Below are 20,426 nucleotides of genomic sequence, written 5' to 3'. Positions count from 1 at the left end.
TCATCAGGAGCCCATCAGGAGAGCTGCCTGTCTTGACTGTACTCCTTATCTTTTTATTTCATTTTTTAAAAAGGTGAATGAAGTCACTATTACAATGTGATTCTATTTCTAACCTCCCCTAGCTTCTTTTATCACCTGATGTCTGATTGTCCTTAAAACATACTTAGAGCTTCAGCATCCCAAATGTCTATATTTAGCTTGCCTCCCTTCCAAAGCTTGGAAATTTTTCACACCACCCTAGCCAAATTTTCATTTAATGGATTGTCCAACGTTTTGATCCAATAAAAGCAGCTGCTTCACTGTAACTACAGAGATTCAAATTCTATGCTAGGATAGTAATTGCTTATCAGTTCATTCACTTGTCAAAACCAAAATTTAACATCAATCTATTTCATGATTTCATGATCAATCTATCAGCAAGACTGTAATATTGTTAGGTTCTATGCCTCATTTTGACATCAATAATCAGGCAGTGGTGTTAAAGATAGACTTTGAAATGAGCAAAGACCTGGCTTTAAATGTCCTTGGACATGCATTGGCTGTATGATCCTAGTCAAATCAATTCATTTCTTGATGCAATTGTCAATCAGCACTGGTAGAGAAAGTTTCTCATCAAAAACTCCCCAAATCAATGAAATCACAGGTTTCTTTTTTTTTTTTTTTAATTATGTATGTATTTCACTACATTCTACCTCCTAGGATTTCAACATGATTTCATATTTCTATGTAAAGAGAAAAATAAATATATGTGTACATATAATTTTTATTCAAATAAAAAATGCATTACCATATAAAAGATTCAGAAAAGATACTGGCATTGCACACAGAGGAAATTGAAGCTCCAACTGGCTAAATAATATGGACTAAGTCACTTCAAATTTGGGGCAGAATGCAAATAGCTTCATTTTCAAGTCAAGGTTTTATCTATCAGTTAGTACAACTTCTGCAAAAATTAAAAACATATTAAAATACACAGAATTTCAATGAAATAGAGGATTTCTAGAGAGATACAACCATTTGTTAGGTTCATCTGGGATTTCTGATGACATGCAACCATAGAAATATTTATTCTTAACGTGTTAGGTTGTTTTCTGGTTACAAAACACTACAGGGAATTTCTGATTAGGTAGGGATCACTACCTAGGGGAACTCGCTCCACCAGCAAGTCACAACTAGACCTAGGTAGATAAATCTTATATAATGGCCAGAGGCACATGGTGACTAAATGACTTGACAAGAGTCACAATGTCTGTACAAGTCAAGGGCAAGATCTGAATTTATTTTAGCTTGATGTCACACTAGTATCCTCTTTACTAAATGTCTGATTATCAATAAGACCCAAATCATGCTGGCTTTAATTGACTGACCAAGAATAGGTCCCAGGCCAACTGGTCATTGTTTGGGCCTTGACTGACTCAGAATGAATGTAAATAGCTATTGTTTTTGCTTGGGCCAGAAAGAGAGTCTTCCCCTCCCAGATTAAATTTTCTGGTATTCTGTGATTTAGGCAAAAGAGGCCATTCTTTCCCTCATTTCTTACCTAGCCTAACTCACTGATTGAATATTGTATCAGTCAAACTGAGACCTAACCTTAAAAAAGTCAAGGTCTCCTGTTATAATGAAGTCTACTTCCATTCCTCCTTCCACTGGACCCAGATGGTTATGGAGGAAAAAATATTAGGCAAAAATAGTAAGGAGAATCTCAATAGATGTCAAGTTCCTTGAAAGGTACTGGTTAAGGCACTGGGTTTAGAATCAATGAGAGCAGTTCTAATTCCATCCAAGACTGATTAGCTGAATTTTCCTAAGTCATTTAATCTCTGTGACTTGATTTTCTCATCTGTAAAATGAGTAGGCTATATTCAATGACTTCTAAGGTCTCTTATAGCTCGAAATCTTTGATCCTGTGGTCCTTTTTGTGGACGATATATTGCTGATTACATCAAGCCCCAAATCACTGACTCAATCCACGTCTATTCAAAAGAGATCAACCTAACAAATTCATATAGCAATGAAAAAGATGAAAAGGACTCCTGGAAAGGTATAAGAAGCTAGCCCCAAAATTAAATAGTAAGAAGATAAATAGGTTAAATTATATTTGAGAAATTCATGCAGTGCTATTAGCAACTGTAAATTATCACATTTTCAACCAAATATTTTCCTGGTGACACAATATGGCTGCAAATCTTGAAACAGCATGATCTCCCAGGAATCAGTGTTGGAAGACCAGTAGCTCCAAATCTCCGAATCCACAGGTGTTTGCTATGATTTGCCATTCATATGCTAAGTTCCCTGAGCTTGCTTGGATGATTCATCTCAACATGATGCTGAGTTAAAATTTAAAAACATTTCTGTTCTATAAAAACCAAAGACTACAGTTGATACACTTTTCCTCTTTGAGTTGTGCTTCCAAGATAGAGATCATATTGTAAGTAAGGTTTACCAAAGGGATTCAGTCAGGTACACTGGTTTTTTAAATATGCAATAAATACTTTCTTCCTTCAATATGGGCAATAACTGTGCCTAAAATGTCAGATTCCTTTATGTCTATCTCAGAACTTTTTTTTTTCCCAAATTTCATAGCCAAATCATCTGGAAAGAAACCTTTACCCTTGGTAGCTCACCTTTGAATGAATCCCTTCTCTTTCCCACAGTCATCATTGAATTTTAAAGCTAAAAGGGATGTTAGCAATAATGTAGTCTCATGTCTTCATTTTACAGATGAGGAAATTGAAGCTTAGAGAAACGAAGTATTTTTTTCCAAGATACTACAGAGACCTGATGGCAGAGCCAGGATTCCAGTGTAAATGACCTGAATCTGCTATCCTATATTTTTAAAAGCACTTTGGGATATGGTTTCAATAGCTAAATATTTAAAGGATCAGAAAAATAAAATTTTGTTCTGAATAAAACAATATACTCCATAAAACATTTTCTTCCAAAATTTTTTACCAGTAATCTCTTCCATGGATTCAAGATATTTAACATTGTAAGTGATAAGACTATTATGATACTAGGAACAGAAAGACAAAAGTATCCAAAATACAATTCATAGATGAGGGGGAGTCCTTAGGACAAAGACCTGGGACTGCTCCATCTCTGCGAACAAGTCTCTGAGATATTTCACATGGCCATCCAATGGAATCAAAATATGATTAGAGCAGTAGAGAATCTTTGTTCAGATTGTGAACATTGCTCACTGCCTGAGTGAATTGGGGCAAATCATTTAACCTCCAAATGCTTTATTCAGATCCTTATCCATAAAATGAGGGTGTGATTTGGACTAAACAGCCTCAGAGGATGCCTCCAGCTCAAGATCCCTGATCTCATGACCTGTATTTTAGAGAAGGTACAGAAGGGAGTAGTGATGCCAAATAGCTTTTGAAAACTGAGGAACTTTGCCAGCTCCATGAATATAATCATTATAGTCATGACAAAAAGCCATTTCCTCTTGAGAATATTCTTTTATGGTGTATAATAAGGAATAGAGACTTAACCTATGATTTTGTTGTTATAGAGGACTTCCAGGTGCAGAAATTCCCTCTACAAAGGTAAATTGGCACTTTCTCTGACAAATATTGTCTTAGAGACTTGCCAAGAAGAGTGATGACAAATTCCACTAGAAGCATAAGTCATTTAACTATATAGAAGAATCACTGCAGACTGCAGAGAGACTAGGAAAATCACATATTAATGTAATTACCTCTGCTTTATTGTATTTTAATTTGTTTTGTTCAATATTTCTTAATTACATTTCAACCTGGCTTGGGTTCCATTTGGAGTGCCGTGGTGCTCCTGCTGCAATACCTTTGACCCAAAGAACAGAGGGGTTAAATACTTTGCCCAAGCTCATGCAGTCAGTATATGTCAAAGCTTGTTAAAAACTCAAAACTAGATTTTCTAACTTCAAAGCCAATTTTTGTCCCCTACACTATGCTACTGATGGATTAAAATTTAAAAAAAAAAAATCCTTGCTGATTGGGGAGACTTGCTTCCAAAGTGAATTAACTGTTCACTAAACACTTTCACAGTCCAAGACTATTGAGACAAGAAGATAAAATAATGCTAATAAATACAAGATTTTCAACCTAGAGCTTTGTTTGGACAAAAACAAAGCTGTTCACAATCCATCTATGCTTATTTGGTTCATTTTTATCCTGTGGTTGTCATAATCCCCTATTTACATGAGAGGTTCAGAACTAAAATACTAAATTCGGAAACACTAGCTGGATGATGTAATCATTCAAGCAATTCCTTAGTTTGCAACACCACAGTCTTCTTACATCTGATTTTGATTATAATTAGAAATCATGCTAAATGATTTTTTGAATCCATTGAATGGATTTGTTATATTGAGTAGGTTATCTAAAAACAAAACAACAAAAAACTTTTCCTGACATGAAACTTCACTTTACGAACTATTTTTAAATTAATAGCCAAAGATTTCAAATACTCTGTATCATATTGGTTGCCAGTTTTTCTGTTGGTTTTAGAAATAATTATTGATAAACTAATTTTGATAAACTAATTGATCAACTTCAATCAAGTAAATATCATTCAAAATATTAAGAGCCATATTATCCACATGTAGATATGACTTGATATAATTTGAAACCTTAAACATTCTTAAAATTTTGTAGATAAGCAGCAAAGTGATTCAGGCCAATTCCAATGGTCTTATGATGAAGAGAGTCATCTGCACGCAAAGAGAAGACTATGGGAACTGAGTGTAGATTACAACATAGCATTTTCACTCTTTTTGTTGTTGCTTGCTTGCATTTTTGTTTTTTCATTTTTTTCTTTTTGATCTGATTTTTCTTGTACAGCATGCTAATTGTGGAAATATGTATAGAAGAATTGCACATGTTTAACATATATTGGATTACTTGCCTTCTAGGAGAGGAGGTGGGAGGAAGGGAAGGAAAAAAAATTGGAAGACAAGGGTTTGCAAGAGTGAATGTTGAAAATTATCTATGCATATGTTTTGAAAATAAACAGCTTTAATCAAAAAAATTGTGGAAGAATATTTCTGTAAAAAAAATTGATTCAAAATGTTATGAGAAGAAATTAATAATTCTTCCAATACATTACAGGTGGCAACTAGGGGGCTCAGTGGATCAGGAGGTCCTGACTTCAAATCTGAAGTCAGACACTATTATCTATGTGACCTTGAGCAAGTCACTTTACCTTGTTTGCCTCAGTTTCCTCATTTGTAAAATGAATTGAAGAAGGAAATGGCAAACTACTCCACTATTTTTATTAAGAAAACTCCAAATGGAGTCATGAAGAGACAGCAGCACCAATTGTGATGATTCAAGAGCAACTGAAGATATCACTAATTTATTATGTCCATAGCATGAGAGAAAAGACCAGGGTTTTGCACTAGGATGTCAAGTAATAGATCATGAAGCACATCTTCCCCCCACTTAAGGTGATCACATTCCCAATCCCATCCTGCCTCCCCGGCAAAAATCAGTTCTCCAGCATATATAAACTTCACATTATATTGTTGAATGCCTACTCTTCCAGGAAATTAAAGTATAAACTGAACTCCCTGGCCCCACCTACTCCCTCCACTCTGAACCCCACCCTCACTTCACCCAGCACAAAAATTCCAAGGAGCGATTCTTATCAAAGATTATATAAATCCTCCACAGAGTAAGCACCCTTTGCAAAGGAATCATTCTTTTTGCTACAATAATATTTTGTGGGTACCATTACTGTATTCAGGCCATCTGTGAGATTTTAATAAGTCCCTTAAACTTTCTTGGTCTCAGTTTCCTCATCTGTAAAATGAAAGTATCAAATGAGGAAGCCTCTGAGGTTCCTTTAAGCTGTAGATCTACAATTCGCTGATCTGTCAGCCTTATTCTTCATATTTAATCAGCTAACAATCTCCTTCCTTGTCATTATCTCCTTGAATATATCACCATTGGTAATTTGCTGCAGCCTATGTATTCCCACCATGCATTCGTATATGTCAGTTTTGATCTGGCCAGAATACCTATTAAGAAATATTAAAAAAATTAAATTTCCACATAAGAGAACATCTTACATCCCTTATTCTTTTGTTAGGATTATAATTTTTTTAATTATAACTTTTTATTTATAAGATATATGCATGGGTAATTTTTCAGCATTAACAATTGCAAAACCCTTTGTTCCAATTTTTACCTTCCTTCCCTCCACCTACTCCCCCAGATGGCAGGTTGACCAATACATGTTAACCATGTTAAAATGTAAGTTAAATACAATATATGTATACATGTCCATACAGCTATTTTGCTGTACAAAAAGAATCGGATTCTGAAATATTGTACAATTAGCCTGTGAAGGAAATGAAAAATGCAGACGGACAAAAATAGAGGGATTGGGAATTCTATGTAGTGGTTCATAGTCATCTCTCAGAGTTCTTTCGCTGGGTGTAACTGGTTCAATTCATTACTGCTCTATTGGAACTGTTGGTTCATATTATTGTTGAAGAGGGCCACGCCCATCAGAATTGATCATCATATAGTATTGTTGTTGAGGTATGTAAGATCATAAATTTTTTTAAACAGTTTTAACTGATTGAGTACACAATCCATTAGGCTAGATCCACTCCACCTCATTTTAAGGGAGAAAAATTGTGACTTTTGAGGCAATAAATTTAAATCGGAGGTTCTTAAAATATTTGTGTGATGGATCCTTTTTGCCGTCTAGAAAACCCACTTCTTAGAATAATTAAGTGCACAAAATAAAAGACACTGGATGACAAAAGAAAACGATTATGTGGAAATAGTCCTCAAAATATTAGAAAGACAAATTCACAGATCTCAGGTTAAGAAACTTCTGCCTTAAATAAAAATCTCAAATTTGTACAAAAGCTACACTTTTATTCAAATGCCTCATTGTGTGATGGAAGAAATATTAGCTTGCCTAAGGCTACAATTGAAGAACATAAACTTTAAAAGATCCTGTCAAATTGTAACAGCCCCATGAATTCACACACTAGGGACCTGTCTTCTGAGGGACCAGTCTAGCAAAGTTCAGGGAGTCTTATCATCAGAAGCATGGTCACCACAGGGAGTGAAGAATTCCTTTCAACACAACAAATCTGAAGACCATCTATAAAAGAATGGAGAGGTCACAATCCATGTCATTGAAGGGCCCACCCACCCAGATGAAATCATGAACTTTTAAAGAATCAGTACAGTTTCCATGGAATGCATGGGAATAATAAAAGACAATGAGATTTGACAGAAGTGACAACAGATTTATTTGATTACTTCATTGGATAAACTATGTAAATCAGGAGGGCCAATCTCCTTAACTAAAGCTATACACTGGGCTTTATCATATCCTGAGACACCTTAAAATACATTAATAAAAAGCTCAGGAAAGTGACAAAGAGGCAAATCTAACAGGCACACAAAAATAGCAACTTATTTTTTCAATGCTATATTTTTCAATGATTCTACATTAAGATATCTCTGAAAAGGACAAGTTTTTTAACACAGCCTTTATTATGCAATCATAAGAACTACTGTCTTACTTGCTCCCCTAAATCACTGTATATTCTTCATTTTTGTATCTGTCCTGTGTTTATCTCTCTGTGAAGAAGTTATATTTCCCCAGTAGAATGTAAACTCCTTGAGGGCAGAAGCCTGCCTCCAATTTGTATTTGTGTACTTAGTGCTTTGCACAGTGTTTGGCATATAGAAAATGCCTGTTCGTTGGTTGATTATCAACAGCATGACAAATAAATCAAATACAAAATTATAAGCAAATTTCTCTGTGGCTCTGGCTCTGGCTTCCCTTTCCTGATAGCTGGTGTGGCACAGTGATTAAAGTGCTGGGTCTGGGGTTAGGAACATCTGAGTTCAAATCCAGCCTTAGACACTTAACTAGCTATGTGACCCTGTTTGCCTCAGTTTTTCATTTGTAAAATTATTATCTGTAAAATGTCAAACTACTGTAGAGACTTCATCAAAAAAAAAAACGATGAATTTAAAAAAAAAAAAAACACCTAGATGAGGTCACAGTCACACACTACTCAGCAACAACAGCTGTGTGACCTTAAGTCACTTAATTTCTTTTCATCTCATTTTCCTCAACTATAAAATGGGGATAGTAACAGCACTTTTCCCACAGAGTTGTTGTGAAGATCAAATTTATAAAGCACTTAGCACAGTGCCTGGCCTATTGTAGTAGGCACTATATAGGTGCTTATTCCTTTCCCTTCCCCATTCATTCTGTGCCCACAACACACCCTAGTAATGTATTATAGTTATCTCTGTTTAAGATTCTAATAAATACAAAATCATCTTTATCTCTATATCCCTCTCATCTAGTTCAATGCTTTACTCATGATAGAAATTTAATAAACATTTGTTAAAGAAGAAATTCTAGACTCCTCTCTGCAAACAATGTTCTTGAATAAACAGGAAATCATTCAAAGTGTTATCTGTTTTTTAAAAAATGACATTTGGTTGCTATCATAACAATAAAAGAGAAAGTGTTCTATAAGGACTGGAGAGTTGGCCTTGAAGCTGAGTTAGGAAGAACTGAGTTAAGATCTCACCGCTGACACAAACTGGCTGTGTGACCTGAGTTAACCTTTCACTGCTCTAGGCAATTCTCTGAAATATTAACAAAAAAGGTATCAACCTTTTTTGGAAGTTCCTAATCTGGGTGTTTTCCTACACTAAAGATTTCACAGACCCATTTCCTTCTTTCCCGATTCATTATTTTAAAAAGTGAATAGTGCTAAGTGAAAGAGAACTTGATTGGAGGAAGAATAATACTGAAGTTCAAACTCTGACTCAGTCAATTATAATTTGTGTGATTTGGGGCAAAACAGTTAATCTCTTCAAAGCCTCATTTTCATCTCCATTAATGACTGTACTGAACCAGATAACTGCTAAAATCCTTCCTACTTGATCCTATACTATGATCCTATGGCCCACATAAGGGCAGCTAAGTGGTGTAGTGAATGGAACAATGGATTTAGAGTTAGGAAGATTCATCTCGAGTTCAAAACTGGATGAGTGACCCTGGGCAGTCACTTAACCATGGCTGCCTCAGTTTGTTCATCTATAAAATGAGTTGGAGAAGGAAATGGCAAACTATTCCCATGTCTTTGTCAAGAAAACCCCAAAAATAGTATTACAAAGAGCTACTTAGCCCTATCTGGCTCAGTTTCCTCATCTGTAAAATGATCTGGAGGAGGAATTGGCAAACCACTCCGCTATCTGTGCTAAGAAAATCCACAAATGAAATCTCAAAGCCAGGCACGATTTAAACAACTAAACATCACCAAAATTCTGTTTCTCCATGTTATTTTTTAGAAATACATCATTTTATGAACTTGCCTTCTTCAAAATTCTCCTGAACTAACTCAATCCTTCTCCAATAATTCAAAATAAATAATTTGCAGCTGTAAACTTAAAATATTTGTTTTAAGAAAAAAAGAAAACAAGGTGGATTGCAGGCTCTTTCTTCTTTTCTAAGTGAGTAAAACCAACATTTACTCATTTCATTCCGGAAACCTTGAGTCCCAGAGAATGACAAATGTGATTGAAAATTTGAACTGCTAGAGGACAGAGAGATCAATAGTAACTTGATAGCACTGCATAGGGTCCTGTTGGCATCAACAAACTACCTAGAATATGTGCTAAAATCTCTGAAGGCAGAAGGTTACAATCCATAAGATTAGTTAAGTAGCCAGGTCAACACAAAGTCCAGAAGTCCCAAGACCTTGAAGGAAAACGATAGTCCTTGACAACAATTCAGGATGGATTCTAAAGCCATTATGTAAAGGTTGCAATGAAAAAAAAAAAAAAAAAAAAAAAGGATCAGGGCTAAGACTACCTGCCTACCAGAAATGCCAGTCACACTTTTTTTTTTCTAGGAAAGAAGCCAATTATAATTTTTTTTTTTAATATTAAAGGATATCCAGATATTCAAATTACAAATTCAAAAGGATCAAAAGTAAAAGAAGGCAAATTATAAAAGGAGATTCTTCCTGCCGTGGCAGGAACAAACCATCAGTGTCTTCCCAATTCTAACTTCTGACTCCTTGCTTCAAATACTTTTCAGAGTGCACTAGTTTTACTAGAAAATGAATTGATCATGTTAGCAAAAGAAAGAAAGGGTCAGTTCACCACTGGAGAAAGTCATTTATAAAAAGTGAGCATCCTCCATAGCATGCATAATTGGTGAGATATTAAAGTTTTTCTTCCCCTTGGGAGCACATGAAGATTAACTCTTCAGAGAAATTGACAGTTCTTTGTGAATAGACACACAAGAACATTGTTTTTTACATATTTTGGGGAAAAAAAATCAATTTATCAGGCATTAAAATTACCTGCGTGGTATAAGTCTATGAGAGCTGGGAATACAGAGATAAAAATGACATGAGATCTGCCCTCAAGGAACTTATTTAAGATAAAGCCAGATACAAGTAAATACAAATTTGAACAAAGTTATAGAAAATCATTTCAACACAAAATATTACCAATTCCAGAAAAATTCAAGTGTTCAAATAACTCTTCTAAGGCTTTTAAATAAATACAATATGCATTCACATAAGGCAGGTCTTCATTTTGAAACTCTACTTTCAACTTTCCTTCAAGACTGACTTATATGTCAAATTATTTTCTACACATTAAAAAGTCCAAGTACTAGAGGTGAAATACACAATGCTTTTCTTGTAATGGAAAATAAAGAAGTATGAAATATATTGGTTAGTTAAGTGGTGCAGTGGATATAATATTAAGTTGGAAGTCAGGAAGACTCTTCTTCCTGGGTTCAAATCTGGCCTCAAACCCCCCCCTCCCATCTGGATGACCCAGGGCAGGTCATTTAACCCTGTCTGCCTCAGTTTCCTCATCTATAAGATGAGTTGGAGAAGGAAATGGCAAACCACTCCAATGTCTTTGCCAAGGAAAACCCAAATGAAGTCACAAAAGTTAGACACAACTGGAAAATTACTAGGAGGCTATAAAATACACATTTTCCCCACAATTAGACAGGAGCTCAAAGGTTCATAGGTTTAGAGTTGAAGTGATCTCAAAGGTCATCTAATACATTTAACCTGAGGCCCACAGAGATTAGGTGATTAATTAACCCAAGGCCACACAAGTATTGAGTATCAAAGATGGGATTTGAACCTAGGTCCTCTGACTCAAGAGTTCATGTTTTTTCATCTAATCCAAGCCAATCCTAAAAAAAGAATTCTCTAAATCAACAATGTAATTATCTGGCTTCTTTGTACCTGAAGACCTCTAAAGAGAAGAAACTGCAAGCAGCCATTGAACTTATTAATAGCTCTAATTATGAAGACATTTTTCCCCCGACATCAAACTTAATTTTTCCTCTTTGCAACTTTTCCATTTCCCAATTCTGCCTTCCGGAACCAACCTATCTAAGTATTTTTGTTGTCCATGAGAGTAATTCTACAGGTAAAAAGAACTAATATGATCTCTCTTCCCTTTGACAGCTTTTACATGACTGAAGATAGTTTAACTGTTGCTATTTTTCCTTGCTAAACATTCCCCCCCATAACTTCATCTGATCCCCATGGAATATGGGTGTTAAGGCAACTTTGCCTTCCTGATTGTCTTCCTCACCAGATGACAGGATCCATCCTCTGGATGTTTTCCAGCTTATCAAAAGAGGAAAATATTTAACTAATTGTAAAGAACCTCAAAGAACAACAGCAGAAAGAAGGCTTATGGGTAGGTAATTGCAATTTTATTGGAGTACCTTTAAGAGGGCCTTCCTCTTTTGCTAAAATTATACATGCATCTGTTCCAGAGAAAATGTTCCCTTTCCCTGAATTAAAGACCACAATTTTAAATAGCTGCTATTATCATGGCCATTTTAAACAAGTACATTTAGTGTGCTGAGCAGCAATGAGAAAAAGATTAGCAAGACAAACTGTGCTTCTAGTCCATGTTGGAATCCAAAAGGTTGTAGCCATTTCAAAATTAGAGTAGCAGGAGTTCAGCACCACCACAGGGGTGCATTAGCACTGAAAAATTAAGTGTAGATGACAAGACAAAGGCCTGGTGGAATCCCAAATGTAAATTAATAATCAAATGTATATATATCCCCCAAAAAATAAACCAAGAGACAGATGGCAAACCATTTTCCCCGGAGTATTTGTACATGCTCTCAGTGCTTATATGTGGGTCACTTGCTAGATTAAATTCTGTGTCAAGCCCAACAGAGGAAGCTCACAGCAGTCTATACAGGCTCTGCCTGATTTTAATTTGTGATTTCAGATAAAATAGATTTACTTGTCCAGAGCAACATAGTCCTTCACCAAGCCCAGCTCTTTAAAATATCAAAGAACTTAGCAAGAAGATAAAAGGGCCACATAAAACAATTCATAAACAATCAATTAGACTCGTTTTCTATTTTATTAAATATATATTCTAAACTGAGAGGAGAATTTAAAAGTAGAAAAAGACTACTGCAGATTTCTGTTTCTATAAGTAATTAGTCAGTAAAAGGTGAGTTTCAGAGGAAATTATGTTTCCCCTTTAATTTTGTAATAATTGTCTGTAGATGTTTTCCAATAAACAGATTGCTGATTTGTGATTTAGCTGTGTTAACATATATTGGAATTTGCTAGTTAATTTTGCTTTCCTCCAAAGACTGTCTTGTTTTAAAGAAACTAAGCTTACTACCTTCATTTGGATATGAAACAAAAAGGATATGGATCACATGAGGTCAAAAGGGCAGGTTAAGGGAACCTTAAAAGACCAATTGGGGACAATGGGTAAATATCAAGTTCTTCTTAATACATTATGATCTTGAGAAACTGTAGCTTTAAAGCTAGCACTAATCAATTTTAAATACTGTCAATCAAAATAAGTTAGGAAAAAAATCCAACTATCAGTGTGCCAACACCACAGTTTGAATTTAAGCCCAAATGACCAACTAAACCACAATTATGTAAGCGTGAATTTTTGATAGTCTTATATCCTCCTGTGGGATCTTTCCTGAAAGTTATGCACAGAGAATCCTTATTATTCAGAATGCAAGTTACTAGTACAACGATGGAAGATCCAAATAGAAAATCGTCTTGGTTAGATTTCATACACAGCAATGTACAACAATAAAATTAATAACCTCAAGAGACAAGCACACATCCTCCCTCTATGAATCCCAAATGATTTGGCTCAACAGACTACTTTGTTTATCTGAAGCATTGGCTCATGGTGATTTGAGGTCATAAAGAAAAGATTCACTTTCCTTTTGTTATGTAGTTTTCTATATATTTTGATATAGGGTTTTATTTCTAATTAATAGCATGGTTAATTTAAGATAAAAAATTATTCAAAACAAGTTTGTTGTTTTAGAAGACCCTTTCTTTGTCTCTTATGTTATTTTTATGAGTGTTAAAATAGCATCTTTCAGAAGAGTGCAAAATGGCAGATGTCATAATTAACATTTATGAGGAAAGCAGAAAAAAAGAAATGTTTTCTTTCCTTTGCCTTGTTTCCCCCACACACAGTATTTAATGAAAAGACACATAGATCTGGAAAAAGTGAAAGGTACACCAAAGAGTCATAAGCAATTCACAAATTCAAGGTTAGACAACTGGCTGGTGTTTATTAAGTGCAATTTCAGACTTATTAGAGACTTGAAATTCAGGATCATCATATGGTACTTGCTGCCTGTATGACCTTGAACAAGTCAGTTTAACCCTCATGCCTCAGTTTTTCATATTTAAAATGCAGAGGTTAAACCAGACAGCCTCTAAGATTTTGTTCAGCTTTAGATCTATGTGTGACCCGGGGCACATCACTTAAACTTATCTGTTTCTTCATTTATAATGTGGAAATAGTAATAGCTCTTATCACTTAAGGTTGTCATAATACTAATATGAGGTAATATTTGTACAATGTTTGATAAACTTTAAAGTATCAGATAAGTATTAGATATTATTATCCTATGATTTATAAGAACAAAAGTATGTAAAAGGAAAAAAATATCTAAACTGGATCTATGAATTCAACAATGATTTAAGTACCTACTATGAGCAAAACCAACAGACTATTGTAATTTCTATATTCAGATGCTGATTTAAAAGCTACCCATCCCAAGTAGTTTCTTAGGTTTTATTCAGAAACACATTCAAAACATTCAATTTTACCAATAGGGAAATTGATTTTGTCAAAAGAAGTTTCTGTATTACTGTTTAGTTCTGCTTTGTTCTTAGTTCCTATTTCAACTAATCTATATCAAACACTAAAAGCTATTACAAACACTTTAAATTCTAAAGTAAACTTGATAGCGGTTTGAGAGGTAGCAAAGTGACTAGTTTAAGTCATAGCAACAAGATACACACCAGAATCAAATGTCTGATTCTTGGAGTTTAAAAGCAAAACTCTGAGTGAAGGAAATCAATAGTCAGAGCTATCTCCCACATATATAGAATGGTCGACCCTGCAGTTCCAACACTGACCTCCTCTTAGAGGCTTGTATTTCACAAAATCTCCTGTGGGGCAGCATAAGTCCACAATTCTAGTTAAAGCCATGTTTTAAACTTGGGAGTTTGTTATAAGACACAGAATAATAAGAATGAGTAAGCCATGATCTTGGGATTTGTTTTTTATTTCCCTAATCCCTGGCTCTATCTACATAACATAACTTTTTGTGTATACCCAAACACAAATATAAAGAGAGAATAGTTTTCTAATACTATTGTGTGTGTGTGTGTGTGTGTGTGTGTGTGTGTGTGTGTGTGTGTGTGTTGCATAGTACCTATTTTATAGAGGGTAAATTATATAATAGCAAATACATATTATAGGATAGTAGTTTGGGATGATCTATGGTTGAGATTTATACCTTAGTAAAGAATCAACAGTACATAAAGGAGGAAACATTTAGGAGAACCTCCAAAAATACAAGAAAACAATTACTAAGATCACATACTAGTTTATTTCAAGGGTAACTACAGAGCAGCATTAAATCTTCATCAGAAGTTATGTCATAATTAGATTGCTTTTGAAAGACTGGGATTATGTACTTTATATAGGTTTGTGAAGTGGACCTCACAATTAAAATGTGTCCTCAATTATTGGAGGGCACAAATAGGTTGATAAAGATTTAATATCAATGTCAAAATTATGAAGTATCAGACTCCTTCAATATATGTGTATGTACACACTCAATACAAAAGTATGCTGTCTTCTTAAAGAAAAAAGTAATATGAATAATTGTAGTTACCATTAACATCTAAATCTAAAAGACAACACATGTCCCTGAATTTGTCACAAATGTACTGTTTCTATATTATGATTTAGGAGCAAGGAGTAACATTTTTGTCAGTCTTTAAACAATATAAATAATATAAAAGTTAGTTTAAATAAAACCTTACCTATATTAAAGTACAGTTTTCTCCTGGGTGTAATGTCATTTCCCAAAAAGAATTAAGAAACTATTAAGAATGTAGCATGGCAACGTTTGAATCACAGGACCCCAAAAGTTAAGATATTTAACTTAAAAAGAACAAACCTGCATATTCCTGCATTGAAATTTCTCACCTTTTTCTAGTACTACTTTCACATTTGCAATTCAAAGTGCCCCAAATAGAGTCATGGAAGGCAAGGATTCATTTTTTAACCCATTTTCAGCTCAAATTTAGCAATCTTTGAAGTTTTTTTTGTTTGTTTGTTTTGTTTTGTTTTTTCCCCTTCTTCCTAGTCATAGGCAGACTCAATATTAGCAGGTGCACTACACTACAACTCTGGAAAATAGAGAGAGCTCCTGTCACAAGCACTACAAACTATTTCTCAAAGTGTATGACAGTAAAAATCTGTAAACTGTGATTAAAAGTTTAGGGAAAGTTAAAGTCTAACAGTGGTTTCCCCTCTACTAAACTCTGACAAATATTCCAGTTCATCTATCAAGAAGGATTTCTTGAATTCTGCCACACGGATCACTCTGGGATTTCAGAAGCAATCTAACTAGTGGGTGTGAATCAAGAATCGCTGACCTAAGACATATATATATATATACACATGCTTTTAGGTTAATAGTAGAGAAAAGAGACTATATAAAAGTGCTAATTACAACCAGGAGAGGATCCGGTCTTCATCTTTACTCACTATCCAACCACTACAAGTAATCCCAGGCACTACCTCACCCTAACCCAAGGGATCTATACACTTTCCATAGCAAGAGAAGGGTTGATGAAAAGCTGTCAAAGTAAATCTGTGCTCACTTTTTGAATGGTTTAATTTCAATGGAGCACAAAACACCGCAGGACAGTTAATAAGTTTAGCCAGGCGTACTGTTCTCCCTAATATATTTTAATTATGCATCTGTTTTAATTGTAATCAGATTAAGACACCGGAAAAGACACAAATTGGAATTTTCCCTAATGGCTAATGGAGCTTTTCATCAGTTTCTAAACACTAGCACGTTTAAAGGAAAAAAAATAGGTAGGGACACCAGCATCAGTGTGACATTTTCCAGAAATCGATGCAGTTTCTTTGACAACACAGTTCAGGTCTCATTAGCCACCCAAACTAACCCAAAAGCAAAAGACCACGTCAAAGCTTCACGAGCTTCATCTTTCCTAATTAGTATATAAGAATGGCTAAGTATAAACGAAAACTTGTAAACATAAATGAAAGCTGAAGGTTTATATGAAATGCAGCTTCTTAGATCTTATTCAGGGGCACATCAGGGGCAGCATCCCATTGCTTTAAAGTACAAGCACACCAGGAAAGTTGAGGCAGGCAAGAGGTTCTTATTCTGGGAAATTAGTAACTGTCAACCGCCTGTTTTTGCCACTAGGAATAAGTCTGACTTTTTTGGTCTTTTAAAAAGGGTAGGGGAGCAAGGGAAGCTCTATTAAAGGGGAAATGTGGGGGACAGAAAAAGAAAAGGGGTTTACTCAGACAAAATCACTTAATATGTTGTTGTGACAACAAGTAATACTTAAGGATTTTTAAGCTAATGTTCATTGAATACTTTCCCCCAAAAAACAGAGATTTCTTTTAAGAAACTTTAGTGTCTGCAAACACCAGAAAGAAACTGGGAGTGAAAGCTGCAAATAGATTAGGAGCTGAAACTAACTAGTCAGGTTTGCTTCCCGTGGTTTGCCAGGGGACTGGTGAGTGGGGGGGGGTGGGGGAATGGGAGAGGGGGGAGTGTAGTTAAAGGGGTGGGGGGAGTGACGATTGTTATGTGGTAGAATCCTACAGCCGGGACCACTCTCCTTCCAACGCCGTTCACAATCGGACTCCCGGGACAAGCAGCCAGGCTCACAGAGTTCAGTTCCTTTAACCTCCCTTCCACTTCACCTCCCTTCTTACCTGTCATCGTAGCAGAAATCCGCACTCAGGGTGTTGAGATACAAGACGAGCCCCAGGGCGCTGCTCACCAACTCAGCAATCATCTCTCCACTGCCTTCTCTTCTGCTCCCTTTCCAATACAAGGGCAGCCGCAACAGAGAAAGAAGCATCAATCCCCACCTTCCGCTTCTCCAGCTTCACTTTTTTTCCTCTCTCCTCCTCCTCCTCCTCTCCTCCTTCTCCTCCTCTCTTCCTCCTCCTCTCTCCCACCCTCCCACCCTTCCACCCCTCCCCTACTCTCCCCTTCCCCCCCCCCCCCTTCAAGCTTTGGAACCCACCCCTCTTCTGCTGCTCTTCACTCTTGGCCCCGCTTGTCTCCTCCTTCCCCGTCCCCGGGGCGCGGGCTCAGAGCGCTCTCCCCATCCCCGAGAGCCCTGGCGAGCCGGCAGCCAGCGAGCAAGCGGCAGGTTTATTGAGTGCTTGGCTTTGGGGCTCCCTTTTCCTCCGCTCCGCCCGGACCCTAACCCATGGCAGTTGGGAAAGGGGGAGCCCTGGATACGGTGCGAGGCTAGGGGGTGGCTAGTGAGGGGACGACTCGGGGTGCGAGTGAGGGGAGGGAGAGATCGACAGGACGGAGCTGAGCTGCCGGTGCAGCTGGGGGAGAAATAGGGAGAGAGAGAGGCTAGAAGGGAGAGTGGGAGGGACGGGAGCGAGAGCTGCCTCTGCTCCTCCGCCTCCTCCTCCGCCTCCTTCCTCTCTTCCCCTCCTTCCCCTTGCACAGCTCTGGGTGCTCTAGGTCTCCAGCCGCCGTGGCGAGCGGCTGTAGCTCATTCACTCTTTATTAGCTCCTTCCAGTCCCCAAGCCCTTCGGCACTGAAGTGAGAAGCCGCGGCTGGAGGTTCGGGGAAGCACCCGCGTGGGGCTCTCGGGGGCTCCCCCCGCGCCTGCGTGGCCACCCCTCCGTCCGCTTTCTCCACTCGGGCTGCTCCTCCCACCCTTCAACCAGCACCTCCTCGCCTGGATCTAGGGCTCCTCCTCCTACCCCCCTGTCCTCCCCACCCCCCTTCCATCTCCCCATCTCCGGCTTCTTTCGCCTTCAATTTCACACTGCAAAGCCACCGAGACCAATCGGTGACTGCTGGAAGAGAGCCCGAGAAGGGGTGGCTGGGGTGCGCACAGGGGGAGGAGAGAAGGAAGAAGAAAAGGGCTAGGAAGAGACTTGTTCTTTCCTGCCGCCGCGGCGGTGGCGACTGGCACAGACTTGGTCCCCAGCCCAGTCCTCTCGGTGCCAAGCACTGCCAGTTGTCTCCGTGGTCAAACTGGAAAGTCATCTGGAGAAGGAAAGAAGGGAAGGAAGAACAGGTTGGAGAGAACTGCGTTTTCTGGGCGTACACACACACACAGACACACACACAGCCCCGGGGAAAGAAATGGGACTTTAATTAAATCCCCCCAGGGGCATCAACTCAAAAAGGCAGGTTCCATTGTGCGAGCAGGTCGTCCAGAGGAATGTTGGCAGGAAATATTAAGGCGTTTTTGGCAGAGGACGCGATTAAAGAGGAAAAGATGCAAGCAGGTTGGGGGGGGGGGGGGTCGCGTTGGGAATGAGGATTAAATTAAGACAAAGAAACAAATATTCTCCGAAGCTGCCAGAGACAGGTTCTGGGTGCAGTTAGACATGCAGAGTGAACTGCGCAGGATGGAGAAGTCCCTAATTCAGTAGTTTCTCTGTAAAGTACAGGGAATCTTTCCAAGGTGATATAAACCTAGAGAAGCGGGTGACTTCACCGAGTTCCATTTCCTAGAGGATGAAGGCGGGACGCGAGCGGAGGGAATCCAGCTCGGGGCTGAGAGAGGTGGAGAACCCCGAGAGTACCAAGGTTGCAACTCTTCTATTTACACCTAAGGCTGCCTTGGACCGCTAACAGAACTACTACAGCGCCCCCTGCTGCATGGTAGCAACGATGCATGAGAACCTGAACATCCCCTCCTCCAAAGTTGAACCTAGCTGGAGACAACCCAAAAGTGCGAAAGACAAATTTGCTTCTCTGAGCCCTAGTAGGGTTTGTCACTCTCCTGGTAAGCAAGGGCCTCGTCTTCATAGCCTACAAACAAAACTAGCAGGCTGTATGATAAATAAGCCTCCATCTGCTTCGCAAGGCTTGGTCCATCAGTTTGTAACAAAGTTGAAATTGGAATAATATCGCTTGTTCATTTTAGAGTATGTGTCCTTGAAAAAATATTCTCCACCAAGTGAAAGCATTTTTGATAGGTCTGAAGGTCAGGATTGATTTGCATTCATTGTATACTCAACCAGAGTGGATTGTTGAGTACTTAAAAATTAAATAAAAATGCATTGATAGTTCCTTTACCCTCTTTTCAGGAGCAGCCCTCAATTTATTCAAATTTAATCTTAGCGTGTAATCTAAAGTTTTATTCTCCTCCTTAGTCAATGACTAGAACTTGTATAACTAAAGGACATTTTGGAATTAACTGTTATCAGTAGCCTAAATAAACTGCATTAGAAAAAATAATCAACTTCAGTATTACATGCTAGAATTTTCAGCCCCAATTCCCATAATGTGATGATTATATGTAAAAAGCCAGAGATTCCATGCAAATCCCGGCGTCTATATTAATTATAAGGGAATAATGTAGACATGGACTTTAAAGAATAAGAAAAAGACGGGGAGAAAAGAAAGGGAAAAGAGAGAGTTAAGAAATCCAAGGAAACCATCCTCTGCAGAAGAGGTGGGAAATAATGCACTGATGGACCTCTTCAATAATTAAAAGCTCTTGGAAGCATGGAAGTAGTAAAAGGCTTTGGGTTCAGCACACTAAGAGCTTGTAAGCACTTTGCAAAGTTGACTCCATTTTCAAGCCACCAATGGTTTTAAATAAATATTTCTTAAAGACTGCTGGAAAGTGGCACATCCTGCTGTCCCTGATGAATGAGTGGCTGGGGCTCAAACTGTATGTGCAAAATCTGGTAGCTTTTAACAAGTTTTTCTATTATTACTTAACATGGGTCTCTCTGTCCTTCTGGTGCATTAAGCACTCGTTAAGACTTCTTTCAGACAGCCCTCAAGGGCTATTGTATAGTCAGCCTCTGCACTTCCCAAACAC

General features: G+C 37.6%; 1 protein-coding gene across 2 annotated transcripts in view; it reads right to left on the bottom strand.

Annotated features, from left to right (window-relative positions):
- Nucleotides 1-18,349, bottom strand: part of TMTC2 (transmembrane O-mannosyltransferase targeting cadherins 2) — a 535,380-nt gene extending 517,031 nt beyond the window's left edge. The window contains exons 1-2 of one of the 2 annotated variants that reach the window (XM_051961459.1): nt 17,639-18,349; nt 17,322-17,430 (exon numbers count right to left, since the gene is read on the bottom strand). In XM_051961459.1, coding sequence (XP_051817419.1) covers nt 17,322-17,404 — 83 coding nt within the window. In that variant the 5' untranslated portion in view covers nt 17,405-17,430; nt 17,639-18,349. Of the gene's footprint in view, nt 1-17,321; nt 17,504-17,638 lie in introns of those variants that run through there. The other variant, XM_051961458.1, reaches the window with a different exon arrangement.
- Nucleotides 18,350-20,426: the final 2,077 nt, after the last annotated feature.

Source organism: Antechinus flavipes, chromosome 5, assembly GCF_016432865.1.
Source record: "Antechinus flavipes isolate AdamAnt ecotype Samford, QLD, Australia chromosome 5, AdamAnt_v2, whole genome shotgun sequence".
NCBI lineage: Eukaryota > Metazoa > Chordata > Mammalia > Dasyuromorphia > Dasyuridae > Antechinus > Antechinus flavipes.
This window is presented reverse-complemented; position numbering and strand designations above follow the sequence as displayed.